Here is a 17,928-nt window from a genome sequence, read left to right on the forward strand (position 1 = left end):
CTTTGTCGATTTCCTCTGTTGACTTGCATATTCTGTCCAATATCAGCATCCACTGCTTCTTGAACGTGTAAGTTGAATTGTTCATTGAATTCTTTGGCCAAAGGCGTCTGAGAGCATGTCTAGTGTGATTGGATCTGTTGCTGACTGCTGCTCCGAGGTCACCAAGGCTCCTGAGTCCGTCCAGAGCAGATCAGTTTTGGGCTACCTAGTTTCTTTTGCTTTCCGTTCGGCTGTGGGATCGGCACAGGGGGAACCTATCCTGTCGGTCACCTTGCGATTCCTGGTCAGTATCACACGAAAAAATAGGGAAACATTTTTTAAAAAGCAGTTCCTGATTGGAGCTCCCAGAAGCACGACCACCCTCCTACGTAGTCACTTTCAAAATAATTTACTGAGCTGCAGCACTGGATATGCTTCTGTCTGCATGAATAGGTGTTGGGAGTTTCTCCCTTGTGTAACATGGAACCATGCCTGTTTAATACGCAGACCGAAAAGTTGCAGGCTTTAGTTTTCAATTCCACTCAATGTCACTTAATCTCTTAATTATAATATTGATGGCTTTTAGCACTTTACTGTCATGCTGAGATTTCAACTTGCTTTTAGGTAACTGAAGTTTTGCTATTTTACTTTCCTTTAGTAACAGTTTTCAATGAGGGTACACAGTCAGATGTAACCGAACATGCTTCTCAATCTGTTCCCATGATTACAACGTCCATGGGACTGTCTAGTACTGTTGATTCTGGAGGTGGTGAAGATGGGGATGAAGTGTTTGTGGAAGGAGCAGACCAAGAGAGGTAAGATAATACAAGTACCTTTCAATCTGTCATAAATTAAATTAATTCACTTTTACGATTTTTATTTGTTACACTTGTAAAAAAGGAGGAGGCTTGGGCTGAAGCTGCGGCATGAGAAGGCATGGCGGATGACCGGAGTCCTGGCTTGTCGACCCAGCGGTCAACGGAGCAGCTGATGCAGTTTATTCGGGAGGGCTTCGCCAAGCAGAAGCAGGAATGCTTGGACCCGATTTTAAAAATCGATTGTGCAGCTGGAACTTAGATTGGATGGCCAAAATCGGGCGATCCAGAAACTTAGAAGGCGCTGGCTGAGTAGGAGGAACTGTGGTGGAGTTGGAGGTGGGGATGCTGAGAGACCAGCAGAAAAGGCTCCTAGAGAAGTTGGAGGACCTAGAGAATAGATCACACCGGCAGAACTTGAGATTCGTCGGTCTCCCGGAGGGGTCCGAAGGAGCGGACGCTGGGGCATACATAGCGGGCCTGTTCGAGAAGTTGCTGGGGAATGGGACGTTCTGCCGACTCTTGGAGGTGGACAGGGCTCACAGAGCGCTTGCAAGGAAGTCGTGAGTGGGAGACCCCCCGATGGCAATGGTGGTGAGATTCCACAGGTACTTGGACAGGGAGCATATCTTATGGTGGGCCAGGCAGACACAGAGTTGTAAGTGAGAAAACAGTATCCTGCGGATCTACCAGGATCTGAGTACGGAGATGGCCAGGAGAAGAGCGGGGTTCAATCCGATAAAGGCAACCCTCTTTAAGAAAAAGGTGAAGTTTGGACTGCTGTAGCCTGTCTCTGGGTCGCATATGAGAAGCAACATTTTTATTTTGAGTTGCGCGAGGAAGCGATGGACTTCGCTAGAAGGAAAGGACTGGTGGAGGACTGAGGACTTTGAACTTTGCTGCAGCGCTCACGTGAAAAAAGTTTCTTGTTTTTCTCTTATTTTTCTGGGACATAATTTGTAATGCCTTCAGTATTGATTTGCGGCCTGTTGTAGAGCTGAATAACATAGAACATAGAAAATACAGCACAGAACAGGCCCTTCCGCCCACGATGTTGTGCCGAACCTTTGTCCTAGATTAATCATAGATTATCATTGAATTTACAGTGCAGAAGGAGGCCATTCGGCCCTTTGAGTCTGCACCGGCTCTTGGAAAGAGCACCCTACCCAAACTCAACACCTTCACCCAACACCAAGGGCAATTTGGACATTAAGAGCAATTTATCATTGGCCAATTCACCTAACCCGCACATCTTTGGATTGTGGGAGGAAACCGGAGCACCCGGAGGAAACCCACGCAGACACGGGGAGGACGTGCAGACTCCGCACAGTCAGTGACCCAAGCCGGAATCGAACCTGGGACCCTGGAGCTGTGAAGCAATTGTGCTATCCACAATGCTACCGTGCTGCCCTTGATCCAAGTCATGAGTTGAATGACTTTACATTTGCATTGATGGGGGTTGAGGTGTGTTTGTTAGATGCTGGAGCTTCTGTTTGATCTTTCCTTTGTTTATCGTGTTTTTTTTCCTTTTTTAGGGCAATTGTGCTGGGACTGCTTTTCTTTTGAATGTGTGTCCCGGAAGGGGGGGGGGGGGCAATAAGTGGGAGAATGTCTGGCGCCATGGGCGGGGGTCACAAAGCTAACTGGGCGGGCTAGCTCATGGAAGCGCGGGGGGGGGGGGGTGAGCAGATGTTATGCTTGTCGAAGGGGTCCGTTTACATAGTGCTGATCTCGATATGGGCCCATAGGGAGGAAGCAGGCAGAGCAGAGATGGACCGACTGATAAAGGAGATATTGCAGGTCAACAGGAGGTATGCGGAGACCCCAGAGGCAGGACTTTTAAGGGAACGACGGAAGCTACAGGCAGAGTTTGGCTTGTTAACTACAGGGAGGGTGGTAGAGCAGCTGAGGAAGGCGAGGGGGGCGATCTATGAGCATGGGGAGAAGGCCAGCAGAATGCTCGCGCAGCAGCTTGGAAAGTGGGAGGCAGCCAGGGAGATTGGGAAAGTAAAGGATGGGGACAGGAACCGGATTGGACACTCAGCAGGGGTGAATAAGGCGTTCAAGGAATTTTGCAGTAGGCTGTATAGGTCGGAACGCCCAACTGGGCCGGAGGGGATGAGGCACTCTTTAGGGGGGCTGAATTTCCCGAAGGTGGATGTGGGGCTGGTAGAAGGGCTGGGGGGCCCACCGATCGGGTTGGAAGAGATTGTAGAGGGTCTGAAGGCCATGCAGTCGTGTAGAGCCCCGTGGCCGGACGGGTACCCAGTGGAGTTTTATAGAAAGTTCTCTGAGATATTGGAGCTGCTGTTGATGAGGACGTTCAATGAGGCAAGGGAGCGTGGGGTGCTTCCCCTGACGATGTCACAGGCCACAATCTCATTGATCTTGAAGCGGGAGAAGGACCCGGAGCTATGTGGGTCCTTCAGGCTGATATCCCTATTGAATGTGGACGCCAAACTGCTGGCCAAAATCTTGTCCTCTAGGATTGAAGACTGTGTTCCGGAAGTGATTGGGGAGGACCAGATGGGATTTGTTAAGTGTAGGCAGTTGGTGGCCAATGTAAGAAGGTTGTTAAATGTGATCATGGTGCCTCCAAAAGATAGGGATGTGGAGGTAGTGGTCGCAATGGACGCAGAGAAGGCTTTTGATCGGGTGGAATGGGAATATCTGTGGGAGGTACTGGGACAGTTCGGATTTGGGTGAGCGTACGGACGAATAGGACAACATCGGACTATTTCAGGCTGCATCGGGGGACGAGACCGGGATGCCCGCTCTCCCCACTGTTATTCGCGTTAATCATAGAGCCGCTGGCAATTGCGCTGAGAACCTCAAGGGGCTGATCCGGTGGGGAGCGGAACATACAATCTCGCTTTACGCAGACGGCCTGCCCCTGTATGTATCGGACCCATTGGAGGGGATGGAAGAAATCATGAGGATACTGGGGGCATTTGGCCGGTTCTCTGGGTATAAACTAAATATGGGCAGAAGTGAGATGTTTGCGGTCCAGGCAAGGGGCAGGAGAGGCGATTGGGGGAACTGCCGTTTAGGGTGGTAGGGGGAAGCTTTCGGTGCCTAGGCATCCAGGTGGCACGGGAATGGGAATGGCTACGCAAGTTAAATTTGGCCCGATTAGTAGACCAAATGCAGGATGGTTTCACTGGCTGGGAGGGTACAGACAGTGAAAATGGCAGTCTTTCCGAGGTTCCTGTTTGTGTTTCAGTCTCTCCCCATCTTTATTCCACGGTCCTTTTTTAAACGGGTCAATAAGGTAATCACTGGGTTTGTATGGGCAGGTAAGACCCCGCAAGTAAAAAAGGGGATGCTTGAGCGGAGCCGGGGGGAGGGCAGGCTGGTGCTGCCGAACTTTAGTAATTGTTATTGGGTGGCGAATATAGCCATAATTGGGAAGTGGATGCGGGGGGGGGGGGGGGGGGGGGGGGGGTGTCGGTATGGGAGCATGTTGAGGTGGCTTCATGTAAGGGCACCAGTTTGGGGGCGTTGGTGGGGGGTGGGTCGGTATGGGAGCATGTTGAGGCAGCTTCATGCAAGGGCACCAGTTTGGGGGCGTTGGGAACGGCGCCTCTGCCGTTCCCGCCGGCACAGTACTCCACCAGCCCCATGGTGGTGGTGGCCCTGAAGTTCTGGGGGCAATGGAGGAAGCATGTGGGAGCGGAGGGAGCATCGGTGTGGTCTCCAATCTGCACCGGATTGCCCTGGGAAGGCTGGATGGAGGGTTCCGGAGATGGCAGAGAGCAGGGATTGAGAGGATGGGAGATATGTTTATGGAGGGGAGCTTTTCTCGCCTGAGGGAGCTGGAGGAGAAATTTGGATTGGCGAGGGGAAATGAGTTTAGGTACCTGCAGGTGCGGGACTTCCTACACAGGCAGGTCTCAACCTTCCCGCTCCTACCACCAAAGTGGATATAGGACTGGGTAGTTACAAGAGGGTGGGTGGGAGAAGGGAGGGTTTCTGACATTTACAAGGAACTCATGGGGTCAGAGGAGACGCAGACTGAGGAGCTGAAACACAAGTGGGAAGAGGAGATAGAGGATGGTCTCTGGGCAGACACGTTGAGTAGCGTCAACGCGTCCAGAACATGTGCCAGGCTCAGCCTGATACAATTTAAGGTCGTTCACCGGGCCCACATGACAGTGGCCCAGATGAACAGGTTCTTTGGGGTAGAAGATCGGTGTGCGGGAGGGTCAGCGAACCATGTCCATATGTTCTGGGCATGCCCGCAGCTTAGGGGATTCTGGCAGGGGTTTGCGGATGTCATGTCCAAAGTATTGACAACAAGGGTGGCACCGAGTCCAGAGGTGGCAATTTTCGGGGTGTGGGAAGACCCGGAATCCAGGAGGAGAAAGAGGCAGACGTTCTAGCCTTTGCTTCCCTGGTAGCCCGGTGATGGATTCTATTAGCTTGGAGGGACCCAAAGCCCCCAAAGTCAGAGACCTGGCTATCGGACATGGCTAGCTTTCTCTGTTTGGAGAAAATCAAGTTTGCCTTGAATGGGTCAATGTTAGGGTTCGCCCGGAGGTGGCAGCCATTCGTCGACTTCTTTGCAGAAAATTAACCGTCAGCAGAAGAGGGGTTGGGGGGATGGGGGTTAGATTAGTTTCGAGTAGGGGGTTAGTAAAGGTGGGACCTGTGAGGGAGGAAGACGGCTTTTGCACTGTCTATAAATTCATGTACATTGTTTATTTTATTGTTGTAAAACCATAAATACCTCAATGTTTATTTTTTAAAAAAGTAATGTTGAGTAATGTGGAATGATAACTGTATGAATATATATGTAAAAATATATATGGGGGGGGGGGGAAAGAGAAGAGAAAAATTAAATGATCCCGTGCACGATGCAACCTTCTATGATCCATGCTGTCCTGTCGCACAGTCTTCAGGGAAAAGATGCGTCTTGTGACTAATTTTTTTAAAGTAAATTTAGAGTAGCCAATTATTTTTCTTTTTCCAATTAAGGGGCAATTTAGCATGGCCAATCCACCTAACCAGCACATCTTTGGGTTGTGGGGCTGAACCCACGCAGACATGGGGAGAATGTACAAACTCCACAGGGACAGTAACCCAGGGCCGGGATTCGAACCCGGGTCCTCAGCGCCGCAGTCCCAGTGCTAACCACTGCGCCACATTCCGCCCAATCTTGTGGCTACTTTGAGAAAAGCTGGGAAGTTTGTTTGTCATTCACTTGGGGTAGTTAAATAAGTCTGCTGGAGACAGTGGCACTCCATTCAGACTTTAACACCCAATTGATTAATATGTGCCTTAGTGGCCCAATACTCGTTTATTCGTCATACAGATGTTTTGGGAGGTTTTTTGACTATCCTTTGTGAAAAGTATTTCCGAAGTTGAGAGTTCTTCGCCATATTATGAATCCCAAGACCGGACCCCAAGCTGTAGCTAATATTCAGTAAGGGATCAATGGTCCTTTGTTTAAAGTAAATAAAGTTTGAGATTAAAGACAATTGCTCAGTGACTAAGGCCACAAGATTCCACTCATTTTAAGAGGTCAGAAAGATGAGACAATTTACAATATCTATCTTGTACTCCAGCATTTGGGGTTTATGAGGTACCTGTGAATTAGCATGCAAACCGTGGTCAAACACACCACATTGCATGCACAATGGCAAATGCGACCAAGAAACAATCCACTAATTTCTCAACAACCCACCTTGACGCCAGTGAACGGAGTCAGCTGATCTCACTGAAACTGGCTCTCTCAAGGGATTCCAATATTCACTGTTGAAGATCTAGCCTAGGAATTCTCTACAAATGTGGGAGTATCGAGAGCTAAGAGTCACTGCTTACAAATAAGGTGTTGCCCATGTGAAACTGAGCTGAGGCTAATTTGTTTCTGAGGGTCGTGAATCTTTGGAACTCTTCCTGAAAAGAGTGCGGAAGCAGAGTCTTTGATTATTTTGAAGGTAGGGGTGCATACATTCTTGGTAAGCAAGGGGGTGACAGGTTATTAGGCTTGGGAAGAATGCATATCTGAGATAATCAGCCATGATCTTATTAAATGGCAGAGTATGTTTGGAAATGTCATTCCAATTGGACGACATCAACTGCCCACTTCACAGGGTTTCAATTTTATGTCCTGAGATTCCGTTCCTGGATTCCTGAATATGCGTTCAAGAACTCAAGCACAACCTCAGCTTTTTGGCCATGCCGAGCAGAACATTATTGCTCCGAAGAGTTACAAACCAGAATCCTAGTATTGAGTTGCATAGTATCTTTGGTGCAATTGGTAATCTTGTAAAGTTTCTTTGATTTTGATCCCTTTTCAATTAGATGGTTTTCCTGATGACCTTGTTTAATTGAGAAGCACTTCAACCCCATGAGTTCATTAGTTAACAAGCTAAGCATATCTTATTTGTTCAGTCTTAGTTCGGATGTGATGTTGGAAATTGAAGGGCATCAGGAGGAAGAATCTGCTCAGACATCTGAAGAGTCAGATCTCCCATCAACTAGTCAGGATCCTCCTTCCAGTTCAGCGGGTAAGTAATTTAAAAAGGTCATTGGTGGATTTGTGTACGTTTTCTCTGAGTTCTGAAAGCATATGCTTGCACATAGTGCAGCAAGCATGTGCTTAACCAGTATTAATGGAGCAATAATCCAGTGGAAGAGGTTCATGTCCCTGTTTCCCCTTGTGGATGGTTCTTGACTTTAGGATATTATAAAGGACAAAATTACACAAACACTGGGTTTGCTCAGCAGCAAATTTGACCTTTTTTTTAAAAAAAAGCTCAATGTCCTAATACGAAGAGCTTTAAACTGGTGTAAATGACACAACACAATTAGTTGGTTAATCTGATTTAAATCCCTCCGCGATTTAACCTCTGCTTCCATTTAAACACGCACAATCATCATGATTTATTTGAGAGCCACTGTGCAAAGTCCAACATTGCTATCCAGCCTGCCTCAGTTCAAACCCAACCAGCTTAGGTTGTTACTTTGTAAAACCTTATCCCCAATACTCCGATTTATAATATAATAATAATCTTTATTATCACAAGTAGGCTTACATTGCAATGAAGTTGCTGTGAAAAGCCCCTAATCGCCACATTCCAGCGCCTGTTCGGGTACACCGAGGGATAAGTCAGAATGTCCAAATTACCTAACAGCACATCTTTCAGGCCCAGTGGGAGGAAAGCAGAGCACCCGGAGGAAACCGACGCAGACACGTGGAGGACGTGCAGACTTCACACAGACAGTGACCCAAGCCAGGAATATGGTCCATTCAAACTAGGGATGGCACGGTGGCGTGCTAAGACAATATTCCGGCAATAGTAGTGAAGATTTGTGCTCCAGACCTTGCCGCACCCCATAGCCAAGCTGTTCCAGTACAGCTACAACATCGGCATCTATCCAGTAATGTGGAAAATTGCCCAGGTGTGTCCTGTACACAATTAACAGGACAAATCCAATCCAGCCAGTTACTGCCATTCAGTCTGCTCTCCGTCATCAGCAAAGTGATGGAAGGAGTCAACAATAGTGCGATCAAGCGGCAATTACTGAGCAATAACCTGCTCACGATGCTCCGTTTGGGTTCCCCCAGGGTCACTCAGCACCTGACCTCATTACAGCCTTGCTTCAAACATTTTATTAAAAAATATATAAAATTTAGAGTACCCAATTCATTTTTTCCCCAATTAAGTGGCAATTTAGCATGACCAATCGACCTACACTGCATAACTTTGGCTTTGTATGGGTCAGACCCATCCAGACATGGAGAGAATATGCAATCTCCACGTGGACAATGACCCGGGGCCGGGTTCGAACCTGGTCCTTGGCGCCGTGAGGCAGCAATGCTAGCCGCCGTGCCGCCCCTGCCTTGGTTCAAACATGGACAAGAGAGCTGAATGCCAGAGGTGAGATTTATTGCCTTTGATATCAAGGCAGCATTTGAGAGAGTATGGCGTCATGGAGCCCTAGCTAAACTGGAGTCTATGGGAATCGGGGGAAACTCTCTGCTGGTTGGAGTCATACTTGCACAAAGGAAGATGGTTATGGTAGTTGGAGATCAATCATCTCAAATCCAGAACATCTCTGCAGGACTTCCTCAGGGTAATGACCTAAGCCCAACCATCTTGAGCTGTTTCATCAATTACCACCCTTCCAGCGTAAGGTCAGAAGTGGGAATGTTGGCGGATGACTGCACAATGTTCAGCACCATTTATGAATCCCCAGATAATGACGCAGTTCATGCCCAAATACAGCAAGATCTGGACAATATTCGGGCTTGGGCTGACAAGTGGCAAGTTACATTCTTGCCACACAATTGCCAGGCAATGACCATCGCCTGCAAGAGGGGATCTAACCATCGCCCCTTGGCATTTAGTAGCATTACCATCGCTGAATCCCCACAATCAACATCCTGAGGGTTACCATTGATCAGAAACTGAACTGGACTAACCATATTAATACTGTGGCTACCAGGGCACGTCAATGGCTTAGGAATCCTACAAGTGATTCACTTTCTGACCCCCTAAAGTCTATCCACCATTGATGAGGCACAAGTCAGTCACAAGTTTGGAGGGCAGCATGGTAGCACATGTGGCTAGCACTGTGGCTTCACAGCGCCAGGGTCCCAGGTTCGATTCCCCGCTGGGTCACTGCGGAGTCTGCACGTTCTCCCCGTGTCGGCGTGGGTTTCCTCCGGGTGCTCCGGTTTCCTCCCACAGTCCAAAGACGAGCAGGTTAGGTGGATTGGCCGTGCTGAATTGCCCATAGTGTCCAAAAAGATTAGGAGGGGTTATTGGGATAGGGTGGAGGTGTGGGCTTAAGTGGGTCGGTGCAGACTCGATGGGCCGAATGGCCTCCTGCAATGTATGTTTTATGTTCTATGTTCAGGAGTGTAATGGAATACTCTCCACTTGCCTGGATGAGTGCAGCTCCAACAACACAAGAAACTTGACACCATCCAGGACAAAGCAGCCCACTTGATTGCTCCCCCTTTAACAAACATTCAAACCCTCCACCACTGACGAACAGTGGCAGCCATGTGTACAAACTGCAAGGCACACTGCAGTAACTCATCAAGGTTCCTTCGACACCACCTTCCAAACCCACGACCACAGCCATCAAGAAGGACAAGAGCAGCAGATACCTGGGAACGCCACCACCTGGAGGTTCTCCTCTTAAGTCACTCACCACCCTAGCGTGGAAATATATCGCTGTTGCTGGTGCGACATCCTGGAACTCATCTCTCTTTCTCTCCCCCCCCCCCTTAACATCACAGTGGGTGTCCCTACCATCTCCTTCTGAAATGAAAATGAAAATCGCTTATTGTCACAAGTAGGCTTCAAATGAAGTTACTGTGAAAAGCCCCTAGTCGCCACATTCCGGCGCCTGTTCGGGGAGGCTGTTACGGGAATTGAACCGTGCTGCTGGCCTGCCTTGGTCTGCTTTCATAGCCAGCGATTTAGCCCTAGGGATGGGTAATAAATGCAGGCCTAACCAGCGATGCCCACATCCTGTAAAATTAATTTTTTTTAAATGCAACCATGAGATATAGTACTAAAAGTGGCCTGATGCAAAACACTTGATTCTTAAGTACAGTATTGTGTATCATGGTATCACATCCCTCTGTGCTTATTCCTTTCTGAACTTAATTCTTTGTTTTTTCTATGGTTTCCTTATTGTGAACAAAATACTGAACAATCAAACATGATATTTGTTATTGTAAATATTGACCAGTAACTGAGCTGTCTAATATTAATCATGCTTTGATAAATAACACAACAGCCATAATTTTTTGACGTGTGCACTGCTAATATCTCTGGATTTTATTTTTTTAATGACATCTTTTGATAGATGCCAGTGTTAGTCAGCCGAAACCTTTGCGAAGAGTACGGCTTTATCCACAGATGGGGAGAACTGTTGTTCGAGGAAGACAGTTTATTAGCCGTAGAGGTAAGGCCCTCTTCAATTGATATAACACTTCCGATTTTGAAAAAAAATTTGGAATGCTTCGCAAATGGAAATGTGAACACAAACCAAAGTAGGAATTTAGGCTGGAGACTGGGTGCATAGTCCAAGAGATGGATTTTAACTGTTTTTCGAGGGTGTAATAGTGGGGAGAAAGAACAATACAGCGCGGGAACAGGCCCTTCGGCCCTCCAAACCTGCGCCGACCATGGTAGCTGCCTAAACTAAAGTCTGATGGTATCCTTCCATTCCCACCATATTCATATATTTGTCTAGATGCCCCTTAAATGCCGCTATTGTACCTGCTCCCACCACCTTCCCATGCAGCGCGTTCCATATATTTACCACCACCTGTGTAAAAAAAAACTTGCCTCACACATCTAAAGGCTGACTCTAGAAGGCATGTCAGACAGAATTGTGACAAAGACATGCTTGCTTTTTTTGTGAAGTGGGGAGCAATTGCTAGTGAGAGGAGACCAGCAACAAGCCATAAAACCAGTCATATTCAAACTGGGCTTTATGGTTGCAGGTGAATGCTTAGATTGAGGGAATTTTTAAAGCGGTTCACTCAGCACAGAGCGGCAGAGAATTTTGCAAGTTGATCATGTGATTTGAGATCTAGATTTAACTAATGAAGGGTCCTGAGGCTCCCAAGGAAGACACTTGAAAATCCAAGCTTGGGGTGATTGAGTGAACTATATAATTTTAAGTCCATGTTTTAAAATCTGCAGCACATAATTTTACTTTACATTAAAAAAGGCAAAGTATGCCGTATTTGCTTCATTTTTTTTATTATACAATACTTGTGATAACACAGGAATGAGACTAGTTGAATTAGAAATTGCTGTCTACAATACAGGTCATCTTTTTGAATAGTAACACAAATCAACTTTTGAAATTATAATATCTGTCCTGTATGGCAGAAAATATATTAACATTTTCAAAATGATCATTGCTTAAAAGCATTAAGACAAACAATTTACTGACATCCAATGGACAAGATTTGATTTTTATAATTTTTGAATAAAATAATTGTGTGTATATATATATATACACACACAATTATTTTATTCAAAAATTATATATATATATATTTCTACACATATTTTCCTAATATAAAGTAGAATGGGAATATCTGAAATGTATTCTTCTCTCGCCCCAAACCAAGCTGACAGTGTCTGGTTTGCAGCACCTCTGGTTTTGGCAACTGCAATTGAATTGGCATAAGTTTATTTGATCCAGTACGTAATATACATTCACATGTAGGGAAGCTTGAACACCCATTTATTTTCATTAAATTTGTCAACTTGCAGGTCTAGGTTTTGAATATTTGCTGTGTTTTCTGGTTATTCTTTCTCTGTGTTTTTCGTTTTGAACATTCTCACGCAGAGTATTAATTCAAAAAGCTAGAGTTTTATTCAGTCTAAATCCTAATATAATTTTACGAGTCAAATTGGTTTCCATTGGGTTGTCAACATTTATCTGGGCTTTGCATGCAACATTAGTTTGCAGCAGGGGAAGGAGGAGGAAGTGTGACCTTCAAAGAAAGTTTGGAACTTTTTCTATCAATATTCACCAACTCTACATTTATCACTTGGCATCTAAAAATGTTTTGAAGTTGAAGTAACAGTAAATGTTGTGTAGACTGTTCCCAAAACTTCAGGTCATCATTTTCATGTTTCTTCTTTGTAGGTATGTCTCATTCAATGTCTGGAAGAGGAGGTGGAATAAACAAAGGAAATCATAATTGAGTACGCATGCCCAGAATGCATATTGATCCCTGGCTTGTCTCATTACAATAGAACTAAATTTTTTGAATTTTGTGCATTTGTGGGTACTTGTCACAATGTAACCTCATGAAAATAAAATGATTTCCTTTTACATTGTTATGAAGCTTGAATTTTTTCTTTGGAAGGCTTTCTCACGGCATCCATACAAGTCTTTTGTCACGCTTCTTCTTGTATTAATGGCTTTCTGGTTAACAGGATCAACGCTGTAGTATTTATCTAAACGGAGAGGAGTGAAGTAAGGGGAAGATTTTGTCAAACAAAAGCAACATTTGATTTCACTTAAAATTGAATGTGTTTCCTCTACTTTGATTGGCCGGGGGTGGGGGGGATGGCGAGAGAACCTGTAACACCTGCAAAGCTATTGCTTACACTTTGGTCATGTTGTAATATCAGTGACATGTCTAGACTGCTAGCTAATGAAGTGTGCCCTGACCTAGCCTACTTAAAGCAAGTGTTGTAAATGGGACTTGAGAAAATGAATCAATTGTTTCTCAAGCTGATTAGATAATAGTGAGTCTGGAGAAACCACTTGGTTTACACAAGCTCCTGTGACAATTCCATTTTTGTTGCAGACTGCTGTATGCCAATTCTCCATTCTCTGTTCAGACAATTGCAAACCATTTTGCATAGGAACAGTTGGTCATGCAGCCCTTTGAGCCTGATCTGCCATTCTATTATATCATTGATGATCTGTACCTAAATTGCATTTGTAGAAGTTTTTTCTATTTCCTATGTTTGCGTCTATTATAATTAAAAAGTTCTCATTTTTTAAACAAGTACTTGGGCCTTTTTGTCATTTTCTTTTAAAAAATATATATATATTTATTAAAGTTTTTTAACACAATTTTTCTCCCTTACAAACTATAATCACCCACCTCGTAACAAAAAAAAAAAGAGAAATCGCGCAGAGCAAGATATATACATGGCAAAATGATATATTTACACAGCTTTGTACACTGGCCCTCACCCGTACGTGCCAGTTTCCCCAACCCTTCGTGTTATCTCTTGCTCATCCACCCTCCCAGGCAGTCCCCCCTTTCCCCCCTCCCAGGACGTCCCCTCCGGTTGCTGCTGCTGCTGACCGATCTTCCTCTAACGCTCCGCGAGATAGTCTAGGAATGTTTGCCACCGCCTGTAGAACCCCTGCGCAGACCCTCTCAAGGTGAACTTAATCCTCTCCAACTTTATGAACCCAGCCATATCATTTATCCGGGCCTCCAGGCTGGGGGGCTTTGCCTCCTTCTACATTAGCAAGATCCTTCACCGGGCTACTAGGGACGCAAAGGCCAGAATGCCGGACTCTTTCGCCTCCTGCACTCCCGGTTCGTCCACTACTCCAAATATTGCTAGCCCCCAGCTTAGCTTGACCCGGACTTTCACCACCTGAGATATTGCTCCCGCCACTCCTCTCCAGAACCCCTCCAGTGCCGGGCATGACCAAAACATATGGACATGGTTCGCCGGGCTGCCTGAGCACCTTCCACATCTGTCCTCTACCCCAAAGAACCTACTCAACCTCGCCCCCGTCAAGTGCGCTCTGTGGACCACCTTAAATTGTATCAGGCTGAGCCTGGCACACGAGGAGGTGGAATTAACCCTACCTAGGGCATCAGCCCACAGACCTTCCTCGATCTCCTCCCCCAGCTCCTCCTCCCATTTACCCTTCAACTCTTCTACCAGCGCTTCCCCCTCTTCTTTCAACTCCTGGTGTATTTCTGACACCTTGCCCTCCCCGACCCATACACCCGAGATCACCCTATCTTGAACTTCTTGTGCCGGGAGCAACGGGAATTCCCTCACCTGTCGCCTCACAAAAGCCCTCACCTGCATATATCTAAAGGCATTTCCCGGGGGATGTCATTTTCAGTGGGAGTATAATGCTTCTACTTTGGTTCAGTTGGTTAATGAGAAGGTGCTGAATTACCATACTGGGGACACTTTTCCCATTCCCTCCATAGTCACGCATGACTGCGCCCCCCCCACCCAAAACCATGCGCACACTTCTCCCTCCCGCAGCCACGTGCTCTTTCTCTTTCCCCCCCCCCCCCGCAGCCACAAGTGCACTCTTCTCCGTCCCCCGCAACCACGCACGCTCTCCCCTCCCTCCCGCAGCCACGCAAGCTCTTCTCCCCTCTCCGGCAGCCACACGCGTCCTGCCACACGCACGCCTTTCTTTGCCCCCACCCCCCCTCATAACCAAGCACGCACTCCCACACACCCCCACCCCCTGTTAATTCCAATCTTGAAATTAAGGTCAATGTTACCATTAACTTGTATGCTTTTTTTGTTCCTGTATACTAGCTTTGTGATCTTGTATATAATATGGGCACTTAAAACCCACTGATTGCATCTCTGCTGTTCATGGTCTCTTCATTAAAAAAATGTTCTGATTTTACGTCCTCTTGTTTCAAAGTGCATAGACTCGCTCATCCCTCACATTAAACTGCCTTGTTTGCATTATGGTTTGAACATTTAATCTATATGTGACTTCCTACTCCAATTTGTATACATTACTGTGTCCTCATAATTGAGATAAAGTGACAGGTCTGTAGCTACCTGTTTACTCCCAGTCCTTTGTTACTGGATACTGGCAATTTATTGACTGACCGGCACAGTCTAAAGATTTGAATTTTTGATTAATTCATCTGATTTTCAGGATTTTTTAATACCCTGTTAACTGTGACCTCCCCAAACACACATCAAGCTGAAACTTACCACCAGAAAGAACATAGTACTCGTATTTTTCAGCACGTTCAGGATTTGGAAACGAAATGGCAGAAGTGATTCTTATAGGAAAGCCATGCCAATTTTTTCTGACTGACAATTCTACAAGATGTTGCTCTGGAAGAAAGTTAAAGAATAATGCCCAAATTAAAGTCTTGGAGAATAATTGTGTTTGATCTAAACCAGGAAAACCAATTTTAACTCAAAACATTGCTATGTGGATGAAAAGTGGTTAATGCAACATCATTTTCCAGATGTCTTGGAGCTCAATTCAGAGGCTCATTGGTTTGGGATATGGCAACTGGAGTTTCTCTCCTCCTCGCTCTTGTCCCCACCCACATTCTGCAGGTGGTATTAGAAATTTGCTATGAATTGCTGTGTGCTTAACTATCATTACTGTCCCCACGGTGGAAGATATAATGGGACTGTTGACTTGATTTGGGCTTTCTCGGGATACAAGCTGAACGTGGAGAAGAGTGAGTGCTTTTTGGTTTCTCTGCTGGTGGGGGGGGGGGGGGGGGGGGGCGCGGATTGGAAGTTGCTGCTCCGTGTGGCCACCTCCCACTTTAGGTATCTGGGGTGCAGGTGGCTCGAGATTGGGCCTGGCTCCGTAAATTGAACTTTGAGCATGGTGGGTAGTGTCGTGATGGATTTACATGTAGAAGTGGGTTAGCAGTGTTTTTGCCAAAGATGTTTTTACAGGGGGTGGAGCGGTTGATTACATTGTTTATCTGGGCGGTTAAGGTAGCTAGAATTTGGAAAACAGTGCTTCAGAGATGTCAGCAGTTGAGTGGTTTGGCTCTGCCAAATTTAATTTATTACTACTGGGCGGCGAACGCTGAGAAGGTGCTGAGCTGGTACGGGGACAAAGAAATGTGGGTTAAGGTGGAGGCGGGTTCATGGAAGGGGTTGAGGTGCGGGCACTGGAGAAGGTGCCACTTCCATTGTCCCCAGGGAAATGCTCTGGCAATCTGGTGGTGGTAGCGACTTTGAAGATTTGGAGGCAATTTCGGCAGCATTTCAAGTTAGGGGCGGTGTCGAAGATGATGCCGATCTGTGCAAATTACTTGTTTGAACTGGCTAGATTGGATGCGAGGTTCCGGGGCTGAGAGGACAAGGGGGAGGTAGGAATGAGGGATTTGTTTCTGGAGGGGGCGGTTTGTGAGTGGAGGAATTAATGGAGAAATATGGGATCCCACTTTCGCTTCACAGCGCCAGGGTCCCAGGTTCAATTCCTGGCTTGGGTGACTGTGCGGAGTCTGCACGTTCTCCATGTGTATGAGTGGGTTTCCTCCGGGTTCTCCGGTTTCCTCCCACAGTCCAAAGATGTGCAGGTTAGGTGGATTGGCCATGATAAATTGCCCTTAGTGTCCAAAATTGCCCTTAGTGTTGGGTGGGGTTATGGGGATAGGGTGGAGGTGTTGACCTTGGGTACGGTGCTCTTTCCAAGAGCCGGTGCAGACTCGATGGGCCGAATGGTCTCCTGCACTGTAAATTCTATGATTGTAAGTTCCGAAAGATGTGCTGTTAGGTGAATTGGGCATTCTGAATTCTCCCTCAGTGTACCCGAACAGGCACTGTGTGTGTTAACAGTAACTTCATTGCAGTATTAATGTAAGCCTACTTGTGACAATAAAGATTATTATTAGTATTTCCGGTATATGCTGGTGCGGGATTTTGCGAAGATCTTTCCGACATTCCCGGTGATGCCACTCTCTCCGCTGTTTATGATGTCAGTAGCAGGCATGGAGAAGGGGATCCTTGGGGATTTATGAGAGGATTCTGGCGGAAGATATGGTACCACTGGAGGGGATTATGGCTAAGTGGGGGGAGGAGTTGGGAATGGCACTTGAGATGGGGATGTGGTATGAAGTTTTGCACAGGGTAAACACAGGACTTTGCGTGATTAGGGTTGATTCAATTAACGGCAGTGCAAAGGGCAGATTTAATGTGGTCGACGATGAGCCAGCTGTTTGAGCGAGTGGAGGACAAGTGTGGATTGGCTTAGTCAATCATGTTCACATGTTCTGGTCATGCTCTGAGCTGAGGAGATATTGGGGCTCGTTCTTCATACCATGTCGGCAATCATGCGAATGGATTTGGAGCCCGATCCCCGAGGGCTATATTTGGGGAGTCAGAGCTGCAAGCGGAAGTGGATGTTTTAGCCTTCGCCTTGCTCATTGCTTGTGGGCAGGTCCTGTTAGCGTGGAGGTCAGCTTCTCCGTCCTTTGCCTCCTCAGTATGAATGGGGGACTTAGCTTTTTCAAGGTGTAGGAATTCCATTAAGTTCCTGTTGAGAGGGGTTCTGTAAAAGATGGCACCCATTCATTCTGTATTTCAAGGAGTTGGTTACTGTCAGCTGCTAGTGATGGGGGTTGGGGGAGTAGGGTTTTTTTTGGGGGGGGGTTGTAGGTTTTCCTTGTGTACTAGTTCTGTTTGGAGTCGTAGTGTTTTCTTGTATATAAAATGTTTTTTAAACTAGAATTACTGTGCTGTCCACAGGTCTTTCAAAAGTAACTTCTGACCACAGTTTATAATGGGCTGGATTTTCCATGTTCTACCAGTACTGAATCACTTCTCGTTTGCATTGGTGTGAGGAATGGCTCTCAGAAGCAATTCCCTCTCCCTTGTCATGCAAATTTATGCATGGTGGGGAGCACAAGGGATTATGTTCT

General features: G+C 46.4%; 1 protein-coding gene across 1 annotated transcript in view; it reads left to right on the forward strand.

Annotated features, from left to right (window-relative positions):
- The window catches only part of tprb (translocated promoter region b, nuclear basket protein), a 243,904-nt gene extending 231,284 nt beyond the window's left edge, over window positions 1–12,620 (forward strand). Inside the window, exons 48-51 of the mRNA XM_072511248.1 lie at window positions 638–794; window positions 7,191–7,306; window positions 10,626–10,724; window positions 12,432–12,620. Of these exons, the coding sequence (XP_072367349.1) occupies window positions 638–794; window positions 7,191–7,306; window positions 10,626–10,724; window positions 12,432–12,490 (431 nt within the window). The 3' untranslated portion in view covers window positions 12,491–12,620. The remainder of the gene's footprint in view (window positions 1–637; window positions 795–7,190; window positions 7,307–10,625; window positions 10,725–12,431) is intronic.
- Window positions 12,621–17,928: the final 5,308 nt, after the last annotated feature.

This window comes from Scyliorhinus torazame, chromosome 7, assembly GCF_047496885.1.
Source record: "Scyliorhinus torazame isolate Kashiwa2021f chromosome 7, sScyTor2.1, whole genome shotgun sequence".
NCBI classification, from domain to species: Eukaryota; Metazoa; Chordata; class Chondrichthyes; order Carcharhiniformes; family Scyliorhinidae; genus Scyliorhinus; species Scyliorhinus torazame.